Source organism: Loxodonta africana, chromosome 21, assembly GCF_030014295.1.
Source record: "Loxodonta africana isolate mLoxAfr1 chromosome 21, mLoxAfr1.hap2, whole genome shotgun sequence".
NCBI lineage: Eukaryota > Metazoa > Chordata > Mammalia > Proboscidea > Elephantidae > Loxodonta > Loxodonta africana.
Window position 1 is genome coordinate 36,208,503 of NC_087362.1, and position 22,269 is coordinate 36,230,771.

Below are 22,269 nucleotides of genomic sequence, written 5' to 3' on the forward strand. Positions count from 1 at the left end.
TCTGGAGAACATCCCATGTGCATTGGAAAAGAATGTATACTTTGCTGCTGTTGGGTAGAGTATTCTATATATGTCTGTTAAGGTCAAGTGGGTTGATTGTGGCCTTTACATATTCTGTATCTTTGCTGAATTTCTTCCTAGATGTTTTGTTCTTTACCAAGAGCAGTGTGTTGAAGTCTCCTACTATTATTGTGGAACTCTCAGTTTCTCTTTTCCGTGCTGTTAGATTTTGTTTTATGCATTTTGGAGCCCTGTCATTGGGTGCATGGGTATTTATTATGGTTATGTCTTCATGGTGGATTGTCCCTTTAATCATTATATAATGCTCTTCCTTGTCTTTTATGGTGGATTTTGTCTTAAAGTCTGTTTTATCTGAGATTAATATTGCCACTGCTGCTCTTTTTTGGTTGCTATTTGCTTGATCTACTTTTTCCATCCTTTGATTTTTAATATATTTATGTCTTTGTTCCTAAGATGTGTCTCTTGTAGACAGCATATTGGTGGGTCGTGTTTTTTTTTTTTTTAAATCCATTCTTTCATTCTCTCTCTGTCTCTTTATGGGTGCATTTAAGCCATTTATGTTCAGTGTGATTATTAGTAGGTGAGTTAATTGCTATCATTTTGTAGTGCTTTTTATTTTATTTTTTGTGGTATTGACATTTTCTTTGTTCCTCTTACTCTCCTGTGCTGAACACCTTTTCTTTGTGGATTTTCCTTTCATTTCTTTCATTCTTATAGATTTTGTGTTTACTGAGACCTTATGTTTTTCTTCTTTATTTTTATAAGTATGTTTGTTAACTTTCTTTGTGATTACCTTGAAATTTACCCCATCTTCCTAATCCCTTTCGTTACTTGATATCATTTGAAAGTTCTGTTCTTACACTGTTTAATCCCTCTTTTATTGTTCTGACATTGTTGTCATTTAGATTGATGTCTCTGGTTACCTGTTATAAATCTTTTAGTTTTATCCATGAGAGTTCATTGCTTAGGTTGGTATCTTGCCAATGCTATTCTCTGTCCTCAGTTCAGGTTGTTGTCTGATGTTATTTGTTCTCTAACAGAAGGACTCCCTTTAATAATTCTTGTAAGTTTGGTTTGCTTTTTGCATATTCCCTTAATTTCTGTTTATCTGGAAATATTCCAATTTTGCCATCATATTTGAGTGAGAGTTTTGCAGGATATATTATTCTTGGCAAGTTTTTTCTTTCAAGGTTTTATATGTTACCCCATTGCTTTCTTACCGTCATGGTTTCAGCCAAGTAATCAGAGTTTGGTTTAATTGTTTCCCCTTTGTATATGATTTTTCATTTTTCTCGTGCTGCTCCTAGGATTCTTTCTTTGTCTTTGGTTTTGGCGATGTGATTATGATGTCTCGGTGACTTTCTTTTGGGCTCTACCATATGTGGTTCATTGAACTTCTCGGATAGTCAGCTTTTCATCTTTCATGATACTGGGGATTTTTTTTTCAAACTGCAAATCATCAATGATCTTCTGTGTGTTTTCCATTCTCTCCCCGTTTTGGAACTCTGATCACGTGCAAATGTTTGCTCCTGATTTTATCCCACATAGTTCTAAGGTTTTCTTCCTTCTTTTCTCTGATTTTTCCTCAAAGTGGTATCCAAGGATTTGTCTTCAAGTCCACTGATGCTGTCTTCCATTGTTCCAAATTTGCTCCTAAAACTTTCTATTGCATTTTCATTTCTGAAATCTTGTTGTTTATCATTTGGATTTCTAATTGTATGTTTTTGTATGATTTCTAGTTGTTTACTTGTTTTGACATTTTGTTCCTGTATTATTTTCCTAAATTCTTGCATTACTTTATCTGTGTTTTCCCTGATTTTGCCTGTTTTTTCCTTAGTTTTCCTTGATCTCTTTCCTAATCTCTCGGAGAACCCTGAATATTAGACTTCTGAATGCTGTATCAGGTAGCTCCAGTGCCTTTTCTTCTACTGAAAGGTTATCTGGTGTTTTATTTTGGTCGCTTACTAGGCATCCTGTCCTTTTGTAAAATATGTTTTGATAGTGTCTGCTGTCTCCAAGACATTCAGGAATTATTTTCTTCATTTATTGATTTTAGGTTTGTTTGCTTCATCCTTTTTTTATTTGGTAATGCCCGGGCAGGCAAGCTGGGCATGTTTTGTTGCTTGTTTATCTGTGGGCATGATAGTTCTCACCACCTTGTCCAACTGGACAGGGCCAGTCCCTCAGCTATGGTGCAGCAGGCCAGGTCCAGCAGAGGGGAGGGAGAAGATGGGTCATTTGTCTGCAGCACAAACTTGGGCTGGTGGGTGGGTCTGGGGATGGCATGGCGGGGCCAGGGGTCTGGAGATCTGCTCCAGTCTCACATGGGGTGTGGGGCTGGAGAGTCACACAAGGCAGGATCAGGTATCCAGATGTGTATGCCGGGTGAGGTCCGGGGTGTTCGTGCCTGTGTTGCTTGGGGATGTGATGCTTGGTGAGGCAGGGCCAGGTGGTGGTGCAGGGCAGGGTGCAGGGTTCTGGGGGTCCACACCAGTCCCACTCAGGGATGCAGTACTTGATGGGGTGGAGCTGGTGTGGAGTGGGGTCCAAGGTTCCAGGTGTCCACACCAGTCCCGTCAGGAATGCAGTGCTCAGTGGAGCAAGGCTGGGGGCGTGGTGTGGGGCTAGGGATCTGTGCCGGTCCTCCTGCTTGAGGGTGTGGCACTAGGTGGTGTGGAGCTGGGGGTGGGGCCTGGAGGTCCAAACCAGTGCCACTCAGGAGCACAGCTCTCAGCAGGGCAGGTTGAGGGCGGCACAGGGTGGGGCCCATGGAGCTGGAGGTCTGCCACCAGTGCTGCCCAGGGACTCAGCAGGGTGGGGTCAGGGGACAGGGCAGGGCAGGGTCTGGAGGTCCTTGCAGGTGCTGCTCTAGCGTAGTTCTCTGTGGGCAGTGTGCAGAGGCAGGATGGAAGGGAGAGGATATGATGTGCGGAGCTAGGCGGGAGAGAGAAAGAAGAGAGAAAAACAAAAGCAATAAATAAATAAATAAAAAGTACACACACACCACACAAATGGCAGTGCAATGGGAGCCAGTGCGTGGGGGCGAGGCAGACCCAGGGAAGCATGTGCTGTTGGTCTCTAACCGAGCAGTGTGGCATACCCCATTGAAATAGGGCTGAGGTGGCTTATGGGGCTAGGTAAGTGAGAGAAAAGAAAGAAAGGATGGGTGAGAGAAGAAACAAAATATGGCGCTGAGGGAACCAGCTGTTGGAGGCGGGATGGACTGGGTGGTGGCAAGCTGGTGTCTCTCTCATCGAGTTGCACAGCATAGCCTATCAGGGAAGGGTGGAGGCAGCTCAGAGGGCTAGGTGAGAAGGAGAAGGAAAAGAGAGAAAGGGAAAGAGAAAGAAAAAAATATGGTGCTGAGGGACCAGGCTGGTGGGTGCAGGGCGGACATGGGTTGGCAGTGAGTTAGTGTCTCTCTGGCCGAGTGACTGTGGCCTGTTGGAAATTGGTGGAGACAGTGTACAGGGCAGAAGGGTGAGCATGGGAAAGCTTATATCTCTGGTTACCAGGTGCTCTTTCTCCTGTTGGGAGCTCTGTGATGTGGCCTTCCTGTACTCCCTGTCTGGAGTCGTCGGTGCTGTGCTCTAACATGGTGAAGCCAAGCTGCAGTCGCTGGCAGGGAACCTCCACTTTGTTGCTCTCCTCATTCTCTGTCAGTTTCTTCTTCCATTCGGTACTTGATCTAGCTCTTTATCCCTTCATTTGATGTTTAGGGTCCCAGGACTGATGTTTGTATCTGTTTTACTTAGCTTTTCAGGTCTTTGTTGCAGAGGGACAGCATGGTGCTTCTGTCTAAAGTGCCATGTTGACTCCACCTCCTTTCCCCATTTTTTTTTTTTTATTATTATGTATTCTTTGTAAGTATATCACATATGGACCGTGGATATATGAATATGCCTGTGTCTCTCTACAGTAGGGCAAGCCCGCTTTTACATTTGTGCCCAGTAGAGTGGCACTTCTAATCTTAAAAAAAAAAGAACTAAACTGCCTTTCCCTGTCTCAGTCCCTCAGCCTTTGTTTTCCCTATCATCAGGCCGTTTCTCCCCTGACTTTGAGATTTTTTTTTAATCCATTCTTAATACTTCCATCCATTTGTCTTTTCATCCATTCATTCATCCATCCGTCCGTCCACCCATCCATCTGTTCATCTAACAGTTTATCCATCTATTTGCTTTGCTTGTAGACAGATGGATAAACTATATATACATTTTTTATTTATCTACTTGTTCATCCGTCCATCTTAATATACAGTAAAACCTGCAAAAGCTGGAACATGTGTAAGGTAGAAACCTGTCAGAGAAGGAAAACACAAATATTTTCCACAAAAACAAGTGATAGAAAAGTGGTGAAACTACACCCTGTCAAAGGAAGAAAACTTGCAAGACCTGGAAAACACAAAGCCGTTCCCCTGAGTTTTGGCTCTCACAGGTTTTACTGTATGATATTACTGAATATGCATTGGTCTACATTTTATTTTTTTCATACTACGTTGGCTACTAAGTGCATCCATGTTTATGTATATGTGTTCCATTCCATTTCACCTTCTTATACTATTCCGTCCAACAAATGTCTCACATGTGTTTTATCTATATAAAAAAAAAAAATTTTTTTTTTATAAATACCTTCCTATTAATGGACATTTATATCATTTTCTTTACTCCCTTTCCCCCCTTTGCTAATAAGCTCAATGCTGCAGTGAACATCCTTGCAAAAGTTTTGTGGACCCATGTGTTAGAATTCAGGCAGAGTTTCTAGTGGGAATGATTGGTATTTTTGGCAGGACAGCCCTTCATTGGGTGAGTCTGTTCTGGCCAATGCAGTATGTTTAGCATCCCTGACCCACCCCTGCCTGCACGCCAGTAACTGTGATGATACAAGATGTCCCAGCACATTTCTATGACCCTCTGGGGTGACAGAACCACTCCCTAGAAGAAACCACAAATAGAGTGCTTCTGCCAATTTGTGAACGTGATATAAATGTCATTACATTATAAGTAGACAGGTAGATGTAGATATATACATATGGGATACATACCTACAGTGTATGTGTGTGTGTCTGTTTCGCGTCCTTTGCTCAGCTTGTACTTGTGACATTCATCCATGTTGTTACATGTAGTTGTAGCTGAGTCATTTGTCATTGCTACATAGTGTTTCATCGTATAAATACAACACAATTTATCAGTTCTTCAGTAGATGCACTACAGAGCTGTTTTTAGTTTTTGGCTCTTGTGAATACTAGCACTGTGAAAACTCATATGCATGTCTCTTGGTGTACACATGCATGATTTCTGTCAGGTATACACTTACGAGTGCAATTCCTAGGTCATAACGATGTGCGTGTGTTTAACTTTAGTATATAGTGCCATACATTTTTAGAACGTAGCTTTGTACTTCGTACTGGTTTAAACAACTAGTATGTCAGTTACTTTACATCCTTGCCAACACTTAGTATTGTTAGAACTTTTAATTTTAGTCACTCTAATAGTTGTGTGGAACCCTGGTGGTGCAGTGGTAAAGAGCTCGGCTGCTAACCAAAAGGTTGGTGGTTTGAATCTACCAGTTGTTCCTTGGAAGCCCTATGGGGCAGTTCTACTCTGTCCTACAGGGTCGCTGAATCAGAATCGACTCAATGCAATGGGTCTGAGTTTGGGTTAATAGGTGTGTAGTGGTATCTCATTGTGATTTTAATTTGCGTTTTCCGTTATGAATAATGAGTGGGTACTGATGGATAGCTGATTTGCTGGCTATTTGGATATACTTTCGTGAAGTGCTTATTCATGAAATATACACATTTTTTTCATATTGGATTGCTTGTCTCTTATTCATCTGGAGTAACACATTCTCATTATGTCAGAGGTCCTTTGTCAGATATATTATTGTAAATATCATCTTCTATCTGTGGCTTGCTCTTTCACTCTTCTAATTATGTCTTTTTAAGACAGAGGTCCCCAGGCTGTGGAAAATTCTACTGCCTCAAGCAACTTGCCTGGCACGCCCTGTAAATTGACATTAAAATCCTGGTTCCCCTCTCCTTAACTGCTGCCCCCAAACTAGAAGAAACTGACGGAAACTGGTTTAGGCCTCATGTTGACCTTCAGGATAACCTCTTAGCTTATTAAAGTACCTCATGCATAGTAACTTCCTGCCCCTGAGTGGAGCTTAACTGCCATTTTATGAACACTTGATGCATGAAATTATATGTAAACCCCATTGCGCCTGCATAGTATGATTAAGAATCTTGCTGCTGTAACTTGTATGAACTTCCTACCTGTAAACCCCTTAAAAATAACCTTCCCCTTGCCTCCACTGAGCCGTCTTGGTGGCAGCAGCCCCAACTACTCCTTTCCTCATGCAACCAAATAAAGGTGCCTTTCTCCTCTCCCACTTCAGTCTCTCATTTATTGGCTGAGACAAGTCACATCAAGCAGAAACTGGGGATTCCACCCAGCAACATTTTGATAAACACCAGTTCTGAGTTTTAATGGAGTTGAATTTAACAGTCTTCTAGGCTTGATACTTTTGCTGTTTTGTCTAAGCCACCGTTCCCTACTCCAAGGTTGTGAAGATCTTCTGGAATTGTTTTTTTACAGTTTAAATTTTGATCTATAATCTAACCAGAGTTGATTTTTATGTGTGGTGTAAGGCAGTAGTCAAAATTCATGTCCACTGGTGATGCTGACATATATTTGCTTAAGGCATACAAAACTGGCAACACTGGTCAATACCCACAGGGTAGGAGTCACCTGACCCAGATACAATTTGCGTTTCTGTGAACAAGAATCATTTCCAATTCTCTCAGCACCCTACAATTTACAGAGTTAAAAAACAGCTCAAAGCCAATGAGAAAAAAAAAATTCTCCATTGCCATTGAATCAATTCTGACTCATAGTGACCCTAGAGGATAGAGGAGAATTGCCCCATAGGGTTTCCACAGAGCAGCTGGTGGATTCGAACTGCTGACCTTTTGGTTAGCAGCCTGAGCTCTTAACCACAATGAAAGATCCTATAAAATCAGATAATCTGAACAGCTGATAGCTATATATATATATAGTTCTTTGAATTCTCCTTTGAACCCATTTGTCTTAGGCTGGATTCTCTAGAGAAGCAAAATCAGTGAAGCATATTTATATTTTTGTAGATATATACATCTACATACATATGTAGATATATACACACACATATATCTACATATATCTCTACATATATACACATATATCTATATATATCTCTACATATGTATACATATATACACATATATATACATATATATATATATATGTAGAAAGGGAGAGAAGGGTTGCGACTTATCTCAAGGAAATGGTTCATGTGGCTGTAGAGGCTGGCAAGTCCCAAGTCCATTGATAAGGTAGCAGGCTGGAGGCTTCTCCTGACTCACATAGCGGCAGGGGCTGATGAACCCAAGATTGACAGGTCAGATGGCAGGCCACTAGCTCATGAATCTAAGATTAGCAGGTAAGATGGCTGGCTGCTGGCTCACAGGTTGTAAAGGCTAATGAATCCCAAGATTGGGAGGCAGTGTGGCAGCCTGCTGGCTCAAATTCCAAGAACCAAGGATCAGATGATGATGATGAGCTAGATACAGAATCCAGAGCAAGTGAGCTTTGCCAGAATGTCCATGTATATATTTGATGCAGGTCACACTCCCAAGAAAACTCCCCTTACAACTGATTGGCTGATCACATCATGGAGGATGACTACATCATTACATAATTGCCAAACCACTGAGTATCATGGCCCAGCCAAGATGACACAGGGCTTAACCATCACATTTCACCCCTTGTCAACTTGGTACCTATAAACATCTCCTTAAACCATGCGAAAGTTCTAAGTAAAGACAGTTACAAAGTCATACTTACACCTCACATGATACAATTAACATTTGTACAACCAAAATGCACTAGCCCCATTTACATCTTATATTTTATAAGTGAAGAAAACAAAAATATTTTATACAGACATACAAGGAAGAAATACTCGTAACAATTACAGTTCTCATTTCTGCAACTGGTCATGTGGTTGTAACAGGTATTTAGAACTACCTTCTTCCATCACCATTCCTGTTCCTTTTGCCCTCAGCTGTTTGTGGTTCTTTGCCTGGTGGAGTGACCCAAACTTTCATTCTTGAAGGGTCTGGGCCATTGGTAGTCATGTCAGAATGGGGTTGCTATAGTTTTCCATTGACTTTAATCACAGAGCATGGTAATACTAAGAGACACCCTAAGGGATCTCCTAAATTCCAGACAGGCTTTTCTTTACCTCCATTATGCAACAATCCAATTTCCCCTTGCTAGTCCGGATGAATCACACCAGTCAATATGGTAACTCCCTTCTTAATGCCTGTTGATCCAGAGGCACGAGGAGCCCAATGTCGCCGGGTGGCGTCCTTAACTTCCAGTTCAATGGAATCTGTGTTGTGTCTCCAGGTGGGAGCATTCTTCCCTTTGGAACTAAAACCTCTAGACCTGCAGATCATAGCGTCATGGGAATAGGAAGCAAAAATTTTTAGAGTGGGTCACTAGGGGTAATAGTGAGTGGTGCCACTCCCTTTTCCACCCCTTGATTCCTGGAACTGTGAATCCTGCCTATGAGAGAAACACCACCAGAAATTGGATGCTGGTTTAAAGCATATATAGCTTCCTAAAGAATATGGCCCCAAACCTGCAAAGTATTGCCATGCAGCTGGCACCATAATTATGTCTTTAGGAGGCCATTCCATGATTCTGTCAAGCCGGCTGCTTCGGGATGATTGGGAACATGGTAAGATGAATGAATTTCATGAGCATGGGCCCATTGCCACACTTGATTTGTTGTGAATTGAGTCCCTTGATCCGAGGCAATGCTGTATGGGATAAAGTGACAGTGGTTAAGGCATCCTGTGAGTCCATGGATGGCAGTTTTGGCAAAAGCATTGTGTGCAGGGCAGGCAAATCCATATCCAGAGTAAGTGTCTATTCCAGTAAGAACAAGACGCTGCCCTTCCCATGAGGGAAGTGGTCTAATGTAATTAACCTGTCACCAGGTTCCTGGCTGATGCCCTCAAGGAATGGCGCCCCATATCAGGAACTTGGTGTTGGTCTCTGCTGCTGGCAGACTGGGCACTTAGCAGTAGCAGTAGCCAAGTCAGCTTTGGTGAGTGGAAGTCCATGTTGCTGAGCCCATGCATAACCTCCATCCCTGCCACCATAGCCACTTGGTTCATGAGCCCATTGGGTAATGACAGAGTGGGGAAGAAGTGGACTGGTCCATAGAATGCATCATCCTATCCTCTTGATTGTTAAAATCCTCCTCTGCCGAGTTCACCCTTTGGTGAGTATTCACATGAGACACAAATATCTTCACTTCTTTGGCCCATTCAGAGAGTTCTGTTCACATACTTCTTCCCCATACCTTCTTGTCACCAATTTTGCAAACATGATACTTCTAATTCCCTGACCATCCAGCCAAACCATTAGCCACAGCCCATCAATCAGTATACAGTTGCACATCTGACTGTGTCTCGTCCCAAGCAAAGTGAACAGCCAGGTGCAATGCTCAAAGTCCTGCTCTTTTGGAGGAATTCCTTTCACCACTGTCCTTCAGGGAGGTCCCAGAAAGGGGCTGTAGTGCTGCCGCTGTCCACTTTCTGGTATTACCTGTATATCACACAGAACCATCTGTAAACCAGGCAGGTGTTTTTGCTTGTCTCAGTCAACTGATCATAAGGAACTTCCTATGAGGCCATAGGTGCAGACTGGGAGGGGCAGGTAATATGACAGGAATGGATACCACGAGCATTTGGGCCACTTCCTCATGCAACTTGTGCCTTCAGATCCTGCTCAGGCCCGATCTCATATATACCACTTCCATTTAATGATTGAATGTTGCTGTACATGTCTGACTTTATGCGTCAGATAACGCCAGTTCATGATGGGCAGCTCTGGCCACATGGTGACTTGGTGGCCCATGATTTAAGTGTTCAGTCTCTACAAAGGCCAGTAATAAGCAAAAAGCTGTTTCTTAAAAAGAAAGTAGTTATCTGCAGAGGATGGCAGGACTTTTCTCCAAAATCCTAAGGAGTAGACAAAGACTCCAAACAGCACCTCTATTTGTCACGGACACTTTGAGCACCATTGGATCAGCTGGGTCACATGGCCCAAGTGGCAAAGCAGCTTGCACAGCAGCATGAACCTGTTGCAGAGCCTTCTCTTGTTCTGGACCCCACTCAAAACTAGTAGCTTTTGAGTCACTTCATAAATAGGCTAGAGTAACATATCCAAATGAGGGATATGTTGCTTCCAAAATCCAAAGAGGTCCATCAGGTGTTGTGCCTCCCTTTTAGTTGTAGGAGGGGTCAGATGTAACAAATTATCCTTCACTTTAGAAGGAATATCTCAACATGCCCCACACCACAAGACTCCGAGAAATTTCAATTAGGTGGAAGGAGACTGAATTTTTGTGAGATTAGTTTCCCACCCTCTAGCATGCAAATGTTTTTACCAATAAATCTGGAGTTACATTTCTTCCTTACTGTGTCTAATCAGCATAATGTCATCAGTGTAAAGGACCAGTGTGACGTCTTGTGGAAGGGAAAGTGATCAAGGTCCCTGCAGACTAAATTAAGACATATGGCTGGAGAGCTGATATCTCTGAGGTAGGACAGTGAAGGTATATTGCTGGCCTTGACAGCTCTAGGCAAACTGCTTCTGGCGTTTCTTTGAAACTGAAATTGAGAAAAATGCATTGGCCAGATCAGGAGCTGCACACTAGGTACCAGGAGATGTATTAGTTTTCTCAAGCAATGCCACTCATTCTGGAACAGCAGCTGCAACTGGAGTCACCACCTGGATAAGTTTAAAATAATCCACTGTGATTCTCTAAGATCCATCTGTTTTTTGCACAGGCCAAATAGGCGAGTTGAATGAGGATGCGGCGAGAATCACCACCCCTGCATCCTCTGAGTCTTTGATGGTGGCAGTAATCTCTGCAATCCCTCCCAGAATGTGGTGTTGGCTTTTGGTTTACTATTTTCCTAGGTTGAGGCAGTTCTAATGGCTTCCACTTCACTTCTTCTACCATAATAGCCCTTACTCCACTTGTCAGAGATTCATCGTGGGATTTCTGCCAGTTGTTAACTGTATCTATTCCAATTATATATTCTGGAACCGGGTAAATTAGTGCAGCATGGACCTGCTGTGAGATGGACCTGAGCTAAGACTCCATTAATACCCTCCGTCTATATGCCCCTACTCTGACTGGCAGGCCACAGTGACATTTTGGGTATCCTGGAATTCGTGTCAGTTCAGAGCCAGTATACATAATCCCTGAACAGTCTGATTAGTTCCTTTTCCCCAGTGAACAGTCACTCTCATAAAAGGCCACAGATCCCTTTGGGGAAGGCTGGGAGAAAGATTAACAGTATAAATTTTTGGCAGTGTTGTGGTGTCATTCTTCAAGGGGACCCAGCCTCCCCTTCTTTCAAGGGGTTGTGGGTCTGTAAACTGGCTCAAGTTTGGGAATTGATTTAGGGGCAGTGACTCTCTATTCTGGCAATTCAAGTTAGACCGCTATTCACTTGACCTAGAATTCTTCTACTTGTACAGATCAAGTAAATAGTAGACTTCCCATCTATTTTACTCCTAGGGACACCATGAATAAGTAGCCAGTGCCATAAGTCTATATGAGTTAGACTATTCTGATTATTTAAGTCTGCTGTCCATTATGGTAACCACACCCACCTCATCTTTGTCCATTGAGTGCTGCCACTTGGTCCTTACCACCACAGGGTCTAGTCAATTAGGTGTCTTGATTCAGTTAGGGCAGTTCCCACTGTCAAATCTGACTTAACATAAAATAGTAATCACAACAGTCTTCAAGGATGCTGGGGCTCACTTCACAAATTTGTTCCTCATCATTGTGGTAAAAGGTGTGCCCTCTGGGCACTCCATGTATGGGTCTAACCTGATAAATCCACCCTGACATGCCAATTTCCCTAAGCCTTTTTGGATACCTTCTTCTATAGTATACCAAGGCATGTCTGGTATTTTAACCTGATTTAGTGTAGGCCACTGCGTAATCCATGTTTCAGTGAACCAACCAAATAAATTATTAGATCCTTTCCTCTTAGGCTAAAATATGGAATGAAGAATCTGTGCTTAATGAGCCCATATCAATAAACTCAGACTGATCTAACTTTATGTTCCTTGCACTGTTATCCCACACCTTTAATAGCCATTCCCACACATATCCCCCAAGTTTCTGTTTGTACATATTAGAAAAACCAAGCAGTTCTTTTGGAGTGTACCTGTTATGGATTGAATTGTGTCCTCCAAAAACGTGTGTCAACTTGGCTAGGCCGTGATTCCCAGTATTGTGTTATTGTCCACCATTTTGTAATCTGATATGATTATCCTATGTGCTGTAAATCCTAACCTCTATCTTGTTAACGGGAAACCCTGGTGGTTAAGTGCTATGGTTGTTGACCAAAAGGTCAGCAGTTCAAATCCACCGGACACTCCTTGGAAACTCTGTGGGGCAGTTCTGCTCTGTCATATAGGGTTGCTATGAGTCAGAGTCAACTCGATGGCAGTGGGTTTGGGTTTTTTTTATCATGTTAATGAGGCAGGATTAGAGGCAGTTACGTTAATGAGGCAGGACTCAATCTACAGGATTAGGTTGTATCTTGAGTCAATCTATTTTAAGATATAAAAGAGAGAATTGAGCAGAGAAGGGAGGGACTTCATACCACCAAAAAAGTAGTGCCAGGAACAGAGCACAACCTTTGGACCCAGGGTCCCTGCTCTGAGAAGTTCCTAGACCAGGGAATATTGATGAAAAGGACCTTCCTCCAGAGCTGACAGAGAATGCCTTCCTCTGGAGCTGGCACCCTGAATTCAAACTTCTGGTCTACCTGTGAGAGAATAAATTTCTGTTTGTTAGGGTCATCCACTTGTGGTATTTCTGTTATAGCAGCATCAGATAACTAAAATAACGTACCTCCTCCTGGGTCACACTTCGTACTTCACCTTTTGGGGCTCACTGGAACACAAGTCTAGTAATACGCCTAGAAGCAGGGGTGGGCCTTGTGAACATTCACCAATGTTTTATAAGGCCTCTACCCAGGCAATGCCCCAGGCAATACCTCAGAAAAAAGCTCTTCAGACACAGCTGTGTTAATCTCATCAGATGATGGTGGAGGGAATAATGATTTTCCTGGAGAAGGGTGGCTTAGCAGGCAAAGATGGAGTAATCTCTTCAGATGGGAGTAAGAAGGCAGGAGTAATTCAACAGAATTTAGGGACTCAGTGTCACCAGATTCCTGATTATCTGCCCATATGTCCCCATCCCAAGTTTCAGGATCCCATTTCTTCCCAATCAACGCCCTCATTTTAACTTCAGACACCATTCAAGGTTAGGAATTCAGTTGGTATTGTAATTTAGCCCCTCTTATAATAAGACTCTGGGTTTGATTTTCGGCAATAACAGGTCTATTACTACAAGAAATAAAGCTTTCTTTCAGGACACAAACGGCAACTTTGAGGTCTTTTTCACAGTTCTTGAACTGTGACTCAAGTCCTGAGCTCATCTCTTTCTTTCACCACTTTGTCTAGCGAAAATAGGACAAACAAATCATTCTCTATGCTTCTCATTCTTACAGAATTGTAGAAAAGTATTAAACATGAGATCCCCCAGAGCCTCACTTCTCACCAATACTTGGTCTATTGGTGGTGATATTTTGCATATTAATATTGCCATCTCATGCCATGGATTAGCAGTGCCCTCTTTATTACAGGAGGCAGAGTCATCAGTGCCTTTAAGACCAGTCAGGCTTGAGAACCAATTTAGAAAACTCATCCTTAAAATTTTGTTTCTCTAGAACCACTTGGTACCAAATGTCTTAGGCTGGGGTCTCTAGAGAAGCAAAACCAATGAAGCGTATACATATATAAAGATTTATCTCAAGGAATGGACTCATGTAGTCGTACAGGCTGACAAGTCCCAAGACCATGGGTCAAGCATCAGGCTGGAGGCTTCTCCTGACTCACATAGCTGCAGGGGCTGATAAACCCAAGACTGGCAGGTCAGATGGCAGGCTGCTGGCTCACAGGCTGTGGAGGCCTACAAATCCCAAAATCAGCAGGCAATAAGGCAGGCCGCTGACTCAAGTCTCAGGAAGCAGAAGTCAGGTGATAAGCTGGATGAAGGATCCAGAGGAAGCGAGCAAGCTTTGCCAGAACATCCGTGTGTATACTGCATGCAGGCCACACCCCTGAGGAAATGTCCCTTATAATTGATCGGCTTATCACATCAGAGCACATCATGGAAGATGACTACATCATTACATACCTGCCAAATTACATTTTACATGACTGCCAAACCACTGAGGATCATGCCCAGCCAAGCTGACACATAACCCTAACCAACATGGCTTCCTGTGCACCACGGATTGTGCGTAGGAACACAGTGGGTTTAGCAAACCCTTCATTTAGCTGAGAAATACAGATGTTTATAATAATAACTGCATTGCTACTTCCAGCTCTTAAACATTCTACCAAGGACTGATAAATTGAAAAGTGGTCATGTATTAATTTTATAAACTTGGGTTTCTACATCAAGTAAGTTTTTGCTGAAAGTAAGTTAGACCTGTAACGTAGAAAAAAAAATGATAAAATAGAAAAACACATTTAAAAAAAGGAATTGTAAGCGTACCTGTCTCATGACTAAAGTACTCCTTTCTTAAAAGAGCATTAAAAAAGTGTGTAATATTTAAAGGTAAATGAGTAAGCAAACAAGCTTTGCGCAGATTGCTATATTCATCCATGCCAAATTTTTATTTTTTTAAATGTGATACATAATTTCTCACATTAACAATAGCCACCATTTGTGTGACCCATTCACATGGTACCCTATGTACATGCAAGCACACACTATATAAAAAATAAATTAAGCTGTAATAATGAAACACAGGTTTACAAATAAGAAATGTGGAAATCTCTGAGAGATAGGGTCACTATGGAATGTGGCTCTGAAGAAGAAAATATTTCGAAAACTGAAAACCTAGAACAAATCACTAAATATTTTTTAAATGTCAATATTGTAATTCTGGATATTTCTGAATCTAATTGTTAACTTTCTTTTGGCTGGGATATGGCTTTAGGGCTGCCCCCAAAAGTCAAATGCCATGCAAGTTGGAGGTTAAATTATATTCCTTTTAAAGATATTAAAAGACTGGGGCTCCTTCTAGCCATTCGTCTTGTTTTCCAAATAAAAACCTGTTGCTGTCTAGTTGATTCCAACTCATAGTGACCCTATAGGACAGAGTAGGACTGCCATATAGGGTTTCCGAGGAGTCGCTAGTGGATTCGAGCTGCCGACCTTTTGGTTAGCAGCTGAGCTCTTTAACCACTGTGCCACCAAATACAAATACAAGTCATCATTTAGTGGCTCTAGACCAGTAATTGTAGATTTTATGCTCAAATACCTCTGAAGTGAATTTTTTAAATCTGTGTATCCCCTTGCATATTTTTAAATCAACATCTAAAATTTTTCATCATAAATAGTTGCAAAGGATATAACTTCTGGGACATTGTAGATATTGCATCTTTATATAAAACTGTTACATTCCTTTTTAAATTTAGCCAAAAGGCTCTAAATGTAACAGGTATTTGATAGACACTGTCATCCTTTCAAAAACTATATAGAGGCAATTTTAATAGTAGGAATTGCCATTTTTCTCTTTATTCCTTGAATTTGTATTTATATTCCACTTGCCCCTCAAAATATTAACCTAACATTGTTTTGCTTTTTTATCATTTAACTTGTATATCTGTAACAAAATTATATTATCCTCGGATCATACAGCTTTAAGTATTTAATCAGTTTCTTCTGGACTGCGTTTTAGTACATGCTTGGTCAATAAAAAAATATAGCACAAATTTAAATAAATAATTAAACATAGTAAAATTGCGTTGGAAATGTTTTTCCTGAGGACATGAACAGACTCCCCTCCCCCATTAGTTCTGTATCTGTAGATTAATATTATCATTGTTAGAATGAGCCAAGGTGCAGCATCAGTTCTCTCTTTTCAGTTTCTATATATGGAAGTGTGATAATCTAGCTCACATAAATATGTAGATAGGAATGGAAGGGTCACTGTTGATAGCAGTATCATTAAATTCTTTGAACTCCTTCCATGTTATATATTAAAAACCTCAAAAACCTACTGAGCCCTGCATCAATTTTGTGGAAAGCAAAGAATTAGAAACCACCAGACTCACAAAAGGAATTTTATACCCTGTTATTATGTCTTTCACTTTCTGAACACTCGCATTTTATACCCCAGAGGCAGTTACACCTTGGGTCATGCCCTACAGTGAGACCCAGGATGGGGAAGGGTATGTTTTCTTTTGTAAAATGAGAAAAGGGCATTTCTCAGGCAGGTGAGTCTTAGGAAAGAGTATTATAGGAAGAGAAAGACCTGAAAACTGATCCTTAAAACTACTCTGGCCCATGTACTCCTTGGACTGTTCTGGCATACTCCCAGGGGTAAAGCTGGCCCAGTTTAAAGACTGCTGCTCTCACTGGCTTAAGTTTACATTTTCTTTAAGTAGGTCCGGAAGTATTTAAATTAGTAGGTTATACTGCCTGGCTGGCTTTTTAATTAGAGCAGCAGGTCCTCAAATGTGTTCTACTCTACACTTGTCCCATGGGCTCCCTCTTGGCAAAAAAAGATTGAGATCAAATTTGGGAAATGTGACATTCCATACCCCTCTTAACTCAGCATGATAGAATATTCAAGTCTCACAGTAGAGAAACCATTTAACTTTGTGTAATCTAAATTTCCCAACTCAAACGACCTAACCGCCCTCCCTCCCCTATTTTTCCATGCAGTACCTAATATTCTAAATAATATACTTAGCAAAATGGAGAACAAAAACAATTTAGCCCATACGCAGCCATGGTTTTGACTCAACAGTGCTTCTGCCATCTTTTAGAACATTCCTGTCATGATTCTGCTTTACCTGAATCAGCTGTGGTTTAAGAGTCAGGTAATAAGCACATCTCAGCTAGATATTTTAGGCTTAGATAACATGGCAGTGGGCAGCCTTTGGGAGGAGCAGTGATGTCATCTGTGCCCTTCACTTTCTCTCCCTGTGTCTTCCCTGGTGGAATTGGCCAAGTCCCTCATACCGCTAAGAACCAGCTTAAGTGTGTTACCCTATTACAGGCAGGATGGACGAACCAAAGCAAGTACTTTCTAATGGTGGATTCAAGTCATTGTAGTACCTAGGAGAAGGAAATAATTTTAGGTAGAGGGTTCTTCCCTGCACCATTTGTATTATAACCCACCCCTTGCTCTTTCTCTGTATAGGTATGGCTGGGTATGGATTTTACACAAGAGCGGCTGAATAGATGCTTAGCTTCTGCCGTCTATCCTGCTATTTCTCAATTTCTTTGAGACAGTAGAAAAATACCATTTTAAGCAGAAAGGGATCCAGGTCTTAGCATTTTGGCTTTAAAATGGAGTGAGGTGGGAAAACTTCCTTCTTTTACACTCATCTGTAAGCTGAAAGCGGACGTAAAGACAGCAACACTTAAGCTCTACTATATAGAAGTAATGATAGAGCTGAAAGGGTGGGGAGTTGTGGCGTGCAATAATTAGGCTCCAGAGGCTACATGGCCAACAGCTAATGGGCCACAGAATCTGCACCTCCTTCCCCGCAGCTTTAAGCTCAGTGCCATTTTCACCGATCCTTTCAAAGTTGCTCTCAACAATGCTATCTATCATCAGGAGTATTCTTTCCATTGTTCACTGTTCCTAATTCAAGGGATAACTGATGTAATGCCACAGGTCAACAGTCCACCTTGGTCAGACTCCTTTTACTATACTCCCAGCTTTAAAAAAAAAACCAGCTTTAGGGGAGGTAAAATGCATGTCTTTACGGAGCACGTGGATGGATATGTACAGCGAAACCTGTGAGAGCCGGAACACCATGGGACTGCCTCGTTTTTCCAGGTCTCACAAGTTTCCCAATTTTGACAGGGTAAAGTCTTACCACTCTTCTGCCGCTCTTTTTAGTGAAAAATATTTGAATTTTCCTTCTCTGACAGGTTCCCACCTTACACAGATTCTGGCTTTCACAGGTTTTACTGTGTGTTCCATGAGACCAGTAACCGTGGATTTTTTTTTTTTTTTTTAAACATTGTACCCCCAGTCCCTGGCACAGAGCCTGGCATGTGACGATGCTCAGTAAATCTTTGTGACCTGAAGGATAGACTTTTGATCAGCCAGAACCTGGTTTTTTCTCATCTTCTCTACATCAGTACTGCACATGCTAAGCTCAGCATTTGGGATAATTAAGGGAAGGCTGAATGGGCTTCTCAGACCCAGTTCCATCTGAATGAAGCCACTCTGCTCACAGCTGGTTTGGTCCTCTGCACTGCAATCACTGTCTCTCCAGTTATACCTTTCCCTCCTCTGACAGTTCTCGAGTCATCCTGCGTGAGAAGTTGTGACTCTCTGACCACCCTCCCAACACTATCCTCACCTTTAAAAAGCCTTCAGTCAGCTGAAGCTGTATCTCAAGGTAGAGAGCCAACTGGATGGTTTGCCCCTTTGGGAAGGGCTGCATCTGAGATTTTCTGTAGCTTCCTTTTTTTTTTTTTTTTTCCTAATGCTTACACCACTGAGGCTTAGCTTTCTCTCCCTGAAAGCTGGGCAACCCAGAGAAATTTCCCATGAAGCCTAATTTTCATCTGTCTCTTTAGACCAGTAAACTACCTCTTTGTGGAAGGCAGCAGACTTCCCAGGGGTCTCATGTGCCTGGAACCCTCGGGTGACGAGTGGGGAAGGGGCCAGGAATGAACTGGATGAGTCTTCAGAAGGACCTGGTCTCTCTGACAGGCATTTGGAAACAGAGGCCCTAAGACTTCCACTCCCTTCCCCAACAACTCCAGACAGGAGGCAAGTGTCTACCACCAATTAAGCTGGACAGAGGGCATTTAGAAATTATCTTCATGACCAAAGAGTCCATCAGCTAACCACCTCTCATGTACTGCAGCAGGTCCAGGCAGGAGGTCAGTCTAGCTAGCCAGCCTGCTGGTGGTAGTTAAGTGCATTGAGCTGAGCCTGCTGACCTGGGGCAGGACTCCTCTTTGGGCCCTTGTGGAATCCAGTGGCCTTAACTGTGGAATCGTTTGTCTTTGAGTAAAAATCCTTTCCAGAGTCTAATGAATTAGTTCCTTACATTTTGGGCTCCTCTTCCATGGAAGTCAATTAGTTACCTGGGTCTTTAGAGGCAGAATCTTGCTCAGTATATAGGTCGGGCACAGAAGATTTAACTTATTGAGACTTTCATTGCTTTTATTCAATGAGGTTTGGAACACAAGAGGCCCAAAATGAGGAGCACATTTTAGCAACCCTCTATAGGGTCCTTATGGAGAATATAAGTTAAGAAAGTCCAAGATGAAAAAGTTAGCAGGAAATCATCCCAACGCATGGCGGTTGGATCTTCTTTGGAAATGTCATCTTGATGACAGGTTTGAAGAGAGGATGATGTCACAGATCAGCCTCTTTCAATGGTCTGAGTAGAATACATTTTCATACGTGCAAACACACACACACACATACCCTGGCTTCTATGAGTAAAACTTGCTGTTGCTGACTCTCTTCTCTCTCAACCTGAAATAAAACATATTACACCATCACCAACTGGGCATAAGAAACAGACAATGTGCTGAGCTTATAATGCTTTTTTATCTGCATTCCTGGCTGAATGGCACAGTGCTCAGAATCAGGGTGGTGGGCTCCTGGCAAGATATTTAACTCTCTGAGTCTCCATTCCCTCATTGGTAAAATAGGGTAATACCTATCCAATAGGCTGAAGTAAATATCAAAACCAGTTGCCACTGAGTCGATTCCAACTCACAGTGACCCCATGTGTGCAGAGCAGAACTGCTCCATAGGGTTGTCATGGCTGTGACCTTTCAGAAGCAAATTGCCAGGCCTGTCTTCCGAGGCACCTCTGGGTGGGTTCAAACTGCCAAGCTTTCAGTTAGCAGCTGAGCGCTTAACCGTTTGCACCACCCCAGGTCTCCACAAGTAGAGATTAAGTGAAAATAACATCAGTAAGGAACTCAGCACAGTGTTTCTCATCAGAAAATTCTACTGGCATTTCTGTTGGGCTAATTCTTCGCTGCATGAGACTGTCCAGCATATTGCAGGACACTAGGCATTTGTAGCTGCCACCCTATACATACCTGTGGCACAACCAGAAGCATCCCCTGTGGGGTGAATCTGCCCTGAATTAGAACCACTGGCCTCGCATATTCTCGGGAACTCAATAAACCCAAACAAGCCCATTGCCATTGAGTTGATTCTGACTCACAGTGACCCGACAGGACAGAGTAGAACTGACTCATAGGGTTTCCAAGGTGTACCTGGTGGAATCAAACTGCCAACCTTTTGGTTAGCAGCCATAGCTCTAAACCACTATGCCACCAGGGTTTCGGTTAATAGGTAGTAACCAACCCTTTGCCATCAAGTCGATTCCAACTCACAGTGACCATATAGGACAGAGTAGAACTGCCCCATAGGGTTTCCAAAGAGTGGCTGGTGGATTTGAACTGCTGACCTTTTGGTTAGCAACCCAGCTCTTAAACACTGTGCCACCAGGACTCCTAATAGGTAATAGTCATCATTTATTTTCACTGTTATAATGAAGTGTCCTGCTGGAGATGACGGCTCTACTTAAGCTGCAGATGCTTAAGTTATTACTGTAAGTTAATTTACAGAGAAGGATTTCCAAAGAAAGCAACTCAGGAGCTTTGCAGAAGGCTGACCCCTGGTGCCCAATGTCACTGTGAGACCCCAAGGATTTGCAGGTGGGGGGAAGAGCAGACCCACCTCCGGTTGCACTTCTCCTGGTACAGCTGGAGCTGGTTCTCATTGACATTGAACTCCTTAACCAGGGCGTCCCGGTTGGCGTTGCGTAAGTTCTGGTGTGTGTCATACAAAAAGAGCTGGTTGTTCAGCTCTTCTTGCCGCCTCCGCAGCTGGCGACAGGAGGAGTAAAGTTCCTCTTCACTCTCCTGGAGGATCGGGGAGAGAACAACAGTGTGGTGATTGTATTTTCCAAACCAAAAATGTGAGACATGACATTTCACAAGTGTGCCTGGAGGGAGCATGGGCCAGAAATTTCACAACTGGGATTATCTGGGAAAACTCAGGGTATTTTTTAGCCAAAGATAAACTCAACAGTTATTTAGTTGTTTGGAAGCATCATTCTTCACAATGTTACTTTATTGTGAAACATGGAAATAACAAATGCATTGCCCATTGAACCTATTTCTTAATCAGATCGGTATTTTCATTGGTCTGTGTTCACCTTCTGTCCCTGGTCCAAAAGCTCTAAGCAGTTACATGCTTAAAGTGAAATCCAGGAGGTAAGGAAGAGAGCAGCATGATATGAAGACAAAGGTGGATGGGGGTCAGGGCATTTAGTGCCTTCCAGGGTCTTAAAAGCCAAGGTAACAGGGTACAACGTGGATAAACCTTGAAAGCATTATACTAAGTGAAAGAAGCCAGACATGAAGGATCATATATCGTTTGATCTCATTTATTGGAAATATCCAAAATTGGCAAATCTATACAGAAAGAGATCCATGTTTGTACCCATTTCAAAGAAAAGTGATCCAACTGAATGCAGAAATTACCAAACAACGTAAGTATCACACACAGGTAAAATTTTGCTGAAGTTCATTCAAAAGCAATTGTAGCAGTACATCAATAGGGAACTGCCAGAAATTCAAGCCGGATTCAGAAGAGGGTGTTGGACAAGGTATATCATTGCTGATGTCAAATGGATCATTGCTGAAAGCAGAGAATACCAGAAAGGTGTTTACCTGTGTTTTACTGACTATGCAAGGCATTTGACTGTGTGGATCATGACAAATTACGGACAATATTGGGAAGAATGGGAATTCCAGAACACTTAATTGTGCTCATGTGGAACCTGTACATACACCAAGAAGCAGCTGTTCGAACAGAACAAGGGAATACTGTGTGGTTTAAAGTCAGAAAAGGTGTGCACCAGGGTTGTATCTTTTCACCATACTTCTTCAATCTGTATGCTGAGCAAATAATCCAAGAAGCTGGACTGTACAAAGAAGAATGCAGCATCAGGATTGGAGGAAGACTCATAAACAACCTGTGATACACGGATGATACAATCTTGTTTGCTGAAA

The 22,269-nt window shown here is 42.3% G+C and overlaps 1 protein-coding gene across 1 annotated transcript in view; it reads right to left on the reverse strand.

Moving 5' to 3' along the window:
• Positions 1 to 497: 497 nt before the first annotated feature.
• Positions 498 to 22,269, reverse strand: part of PLCG2 (phospholipase C gamma 2) — a 211,736-nt gene continuing 189,964 nt past the window's right edge. Inside the window, exons 32-33 of the mRNA XM_003418088.4 lie at positions 20,930 to 21,114; positions 498 to 19,705 (exon numbers count right to left, since the gene is read on the reverse strand). Of these exons, the coding sequence (XP_003418136.2) occupies positions 19,663 to 19,705; positions 20,930 to 21,114 (228 nt within the window). The 3' untranslated portion in view covers positions 498 to 19,662. The remainder of the gene's footprint in view (positions 19,706 to 20,929; positions 21,115 to 22,269) is intronic.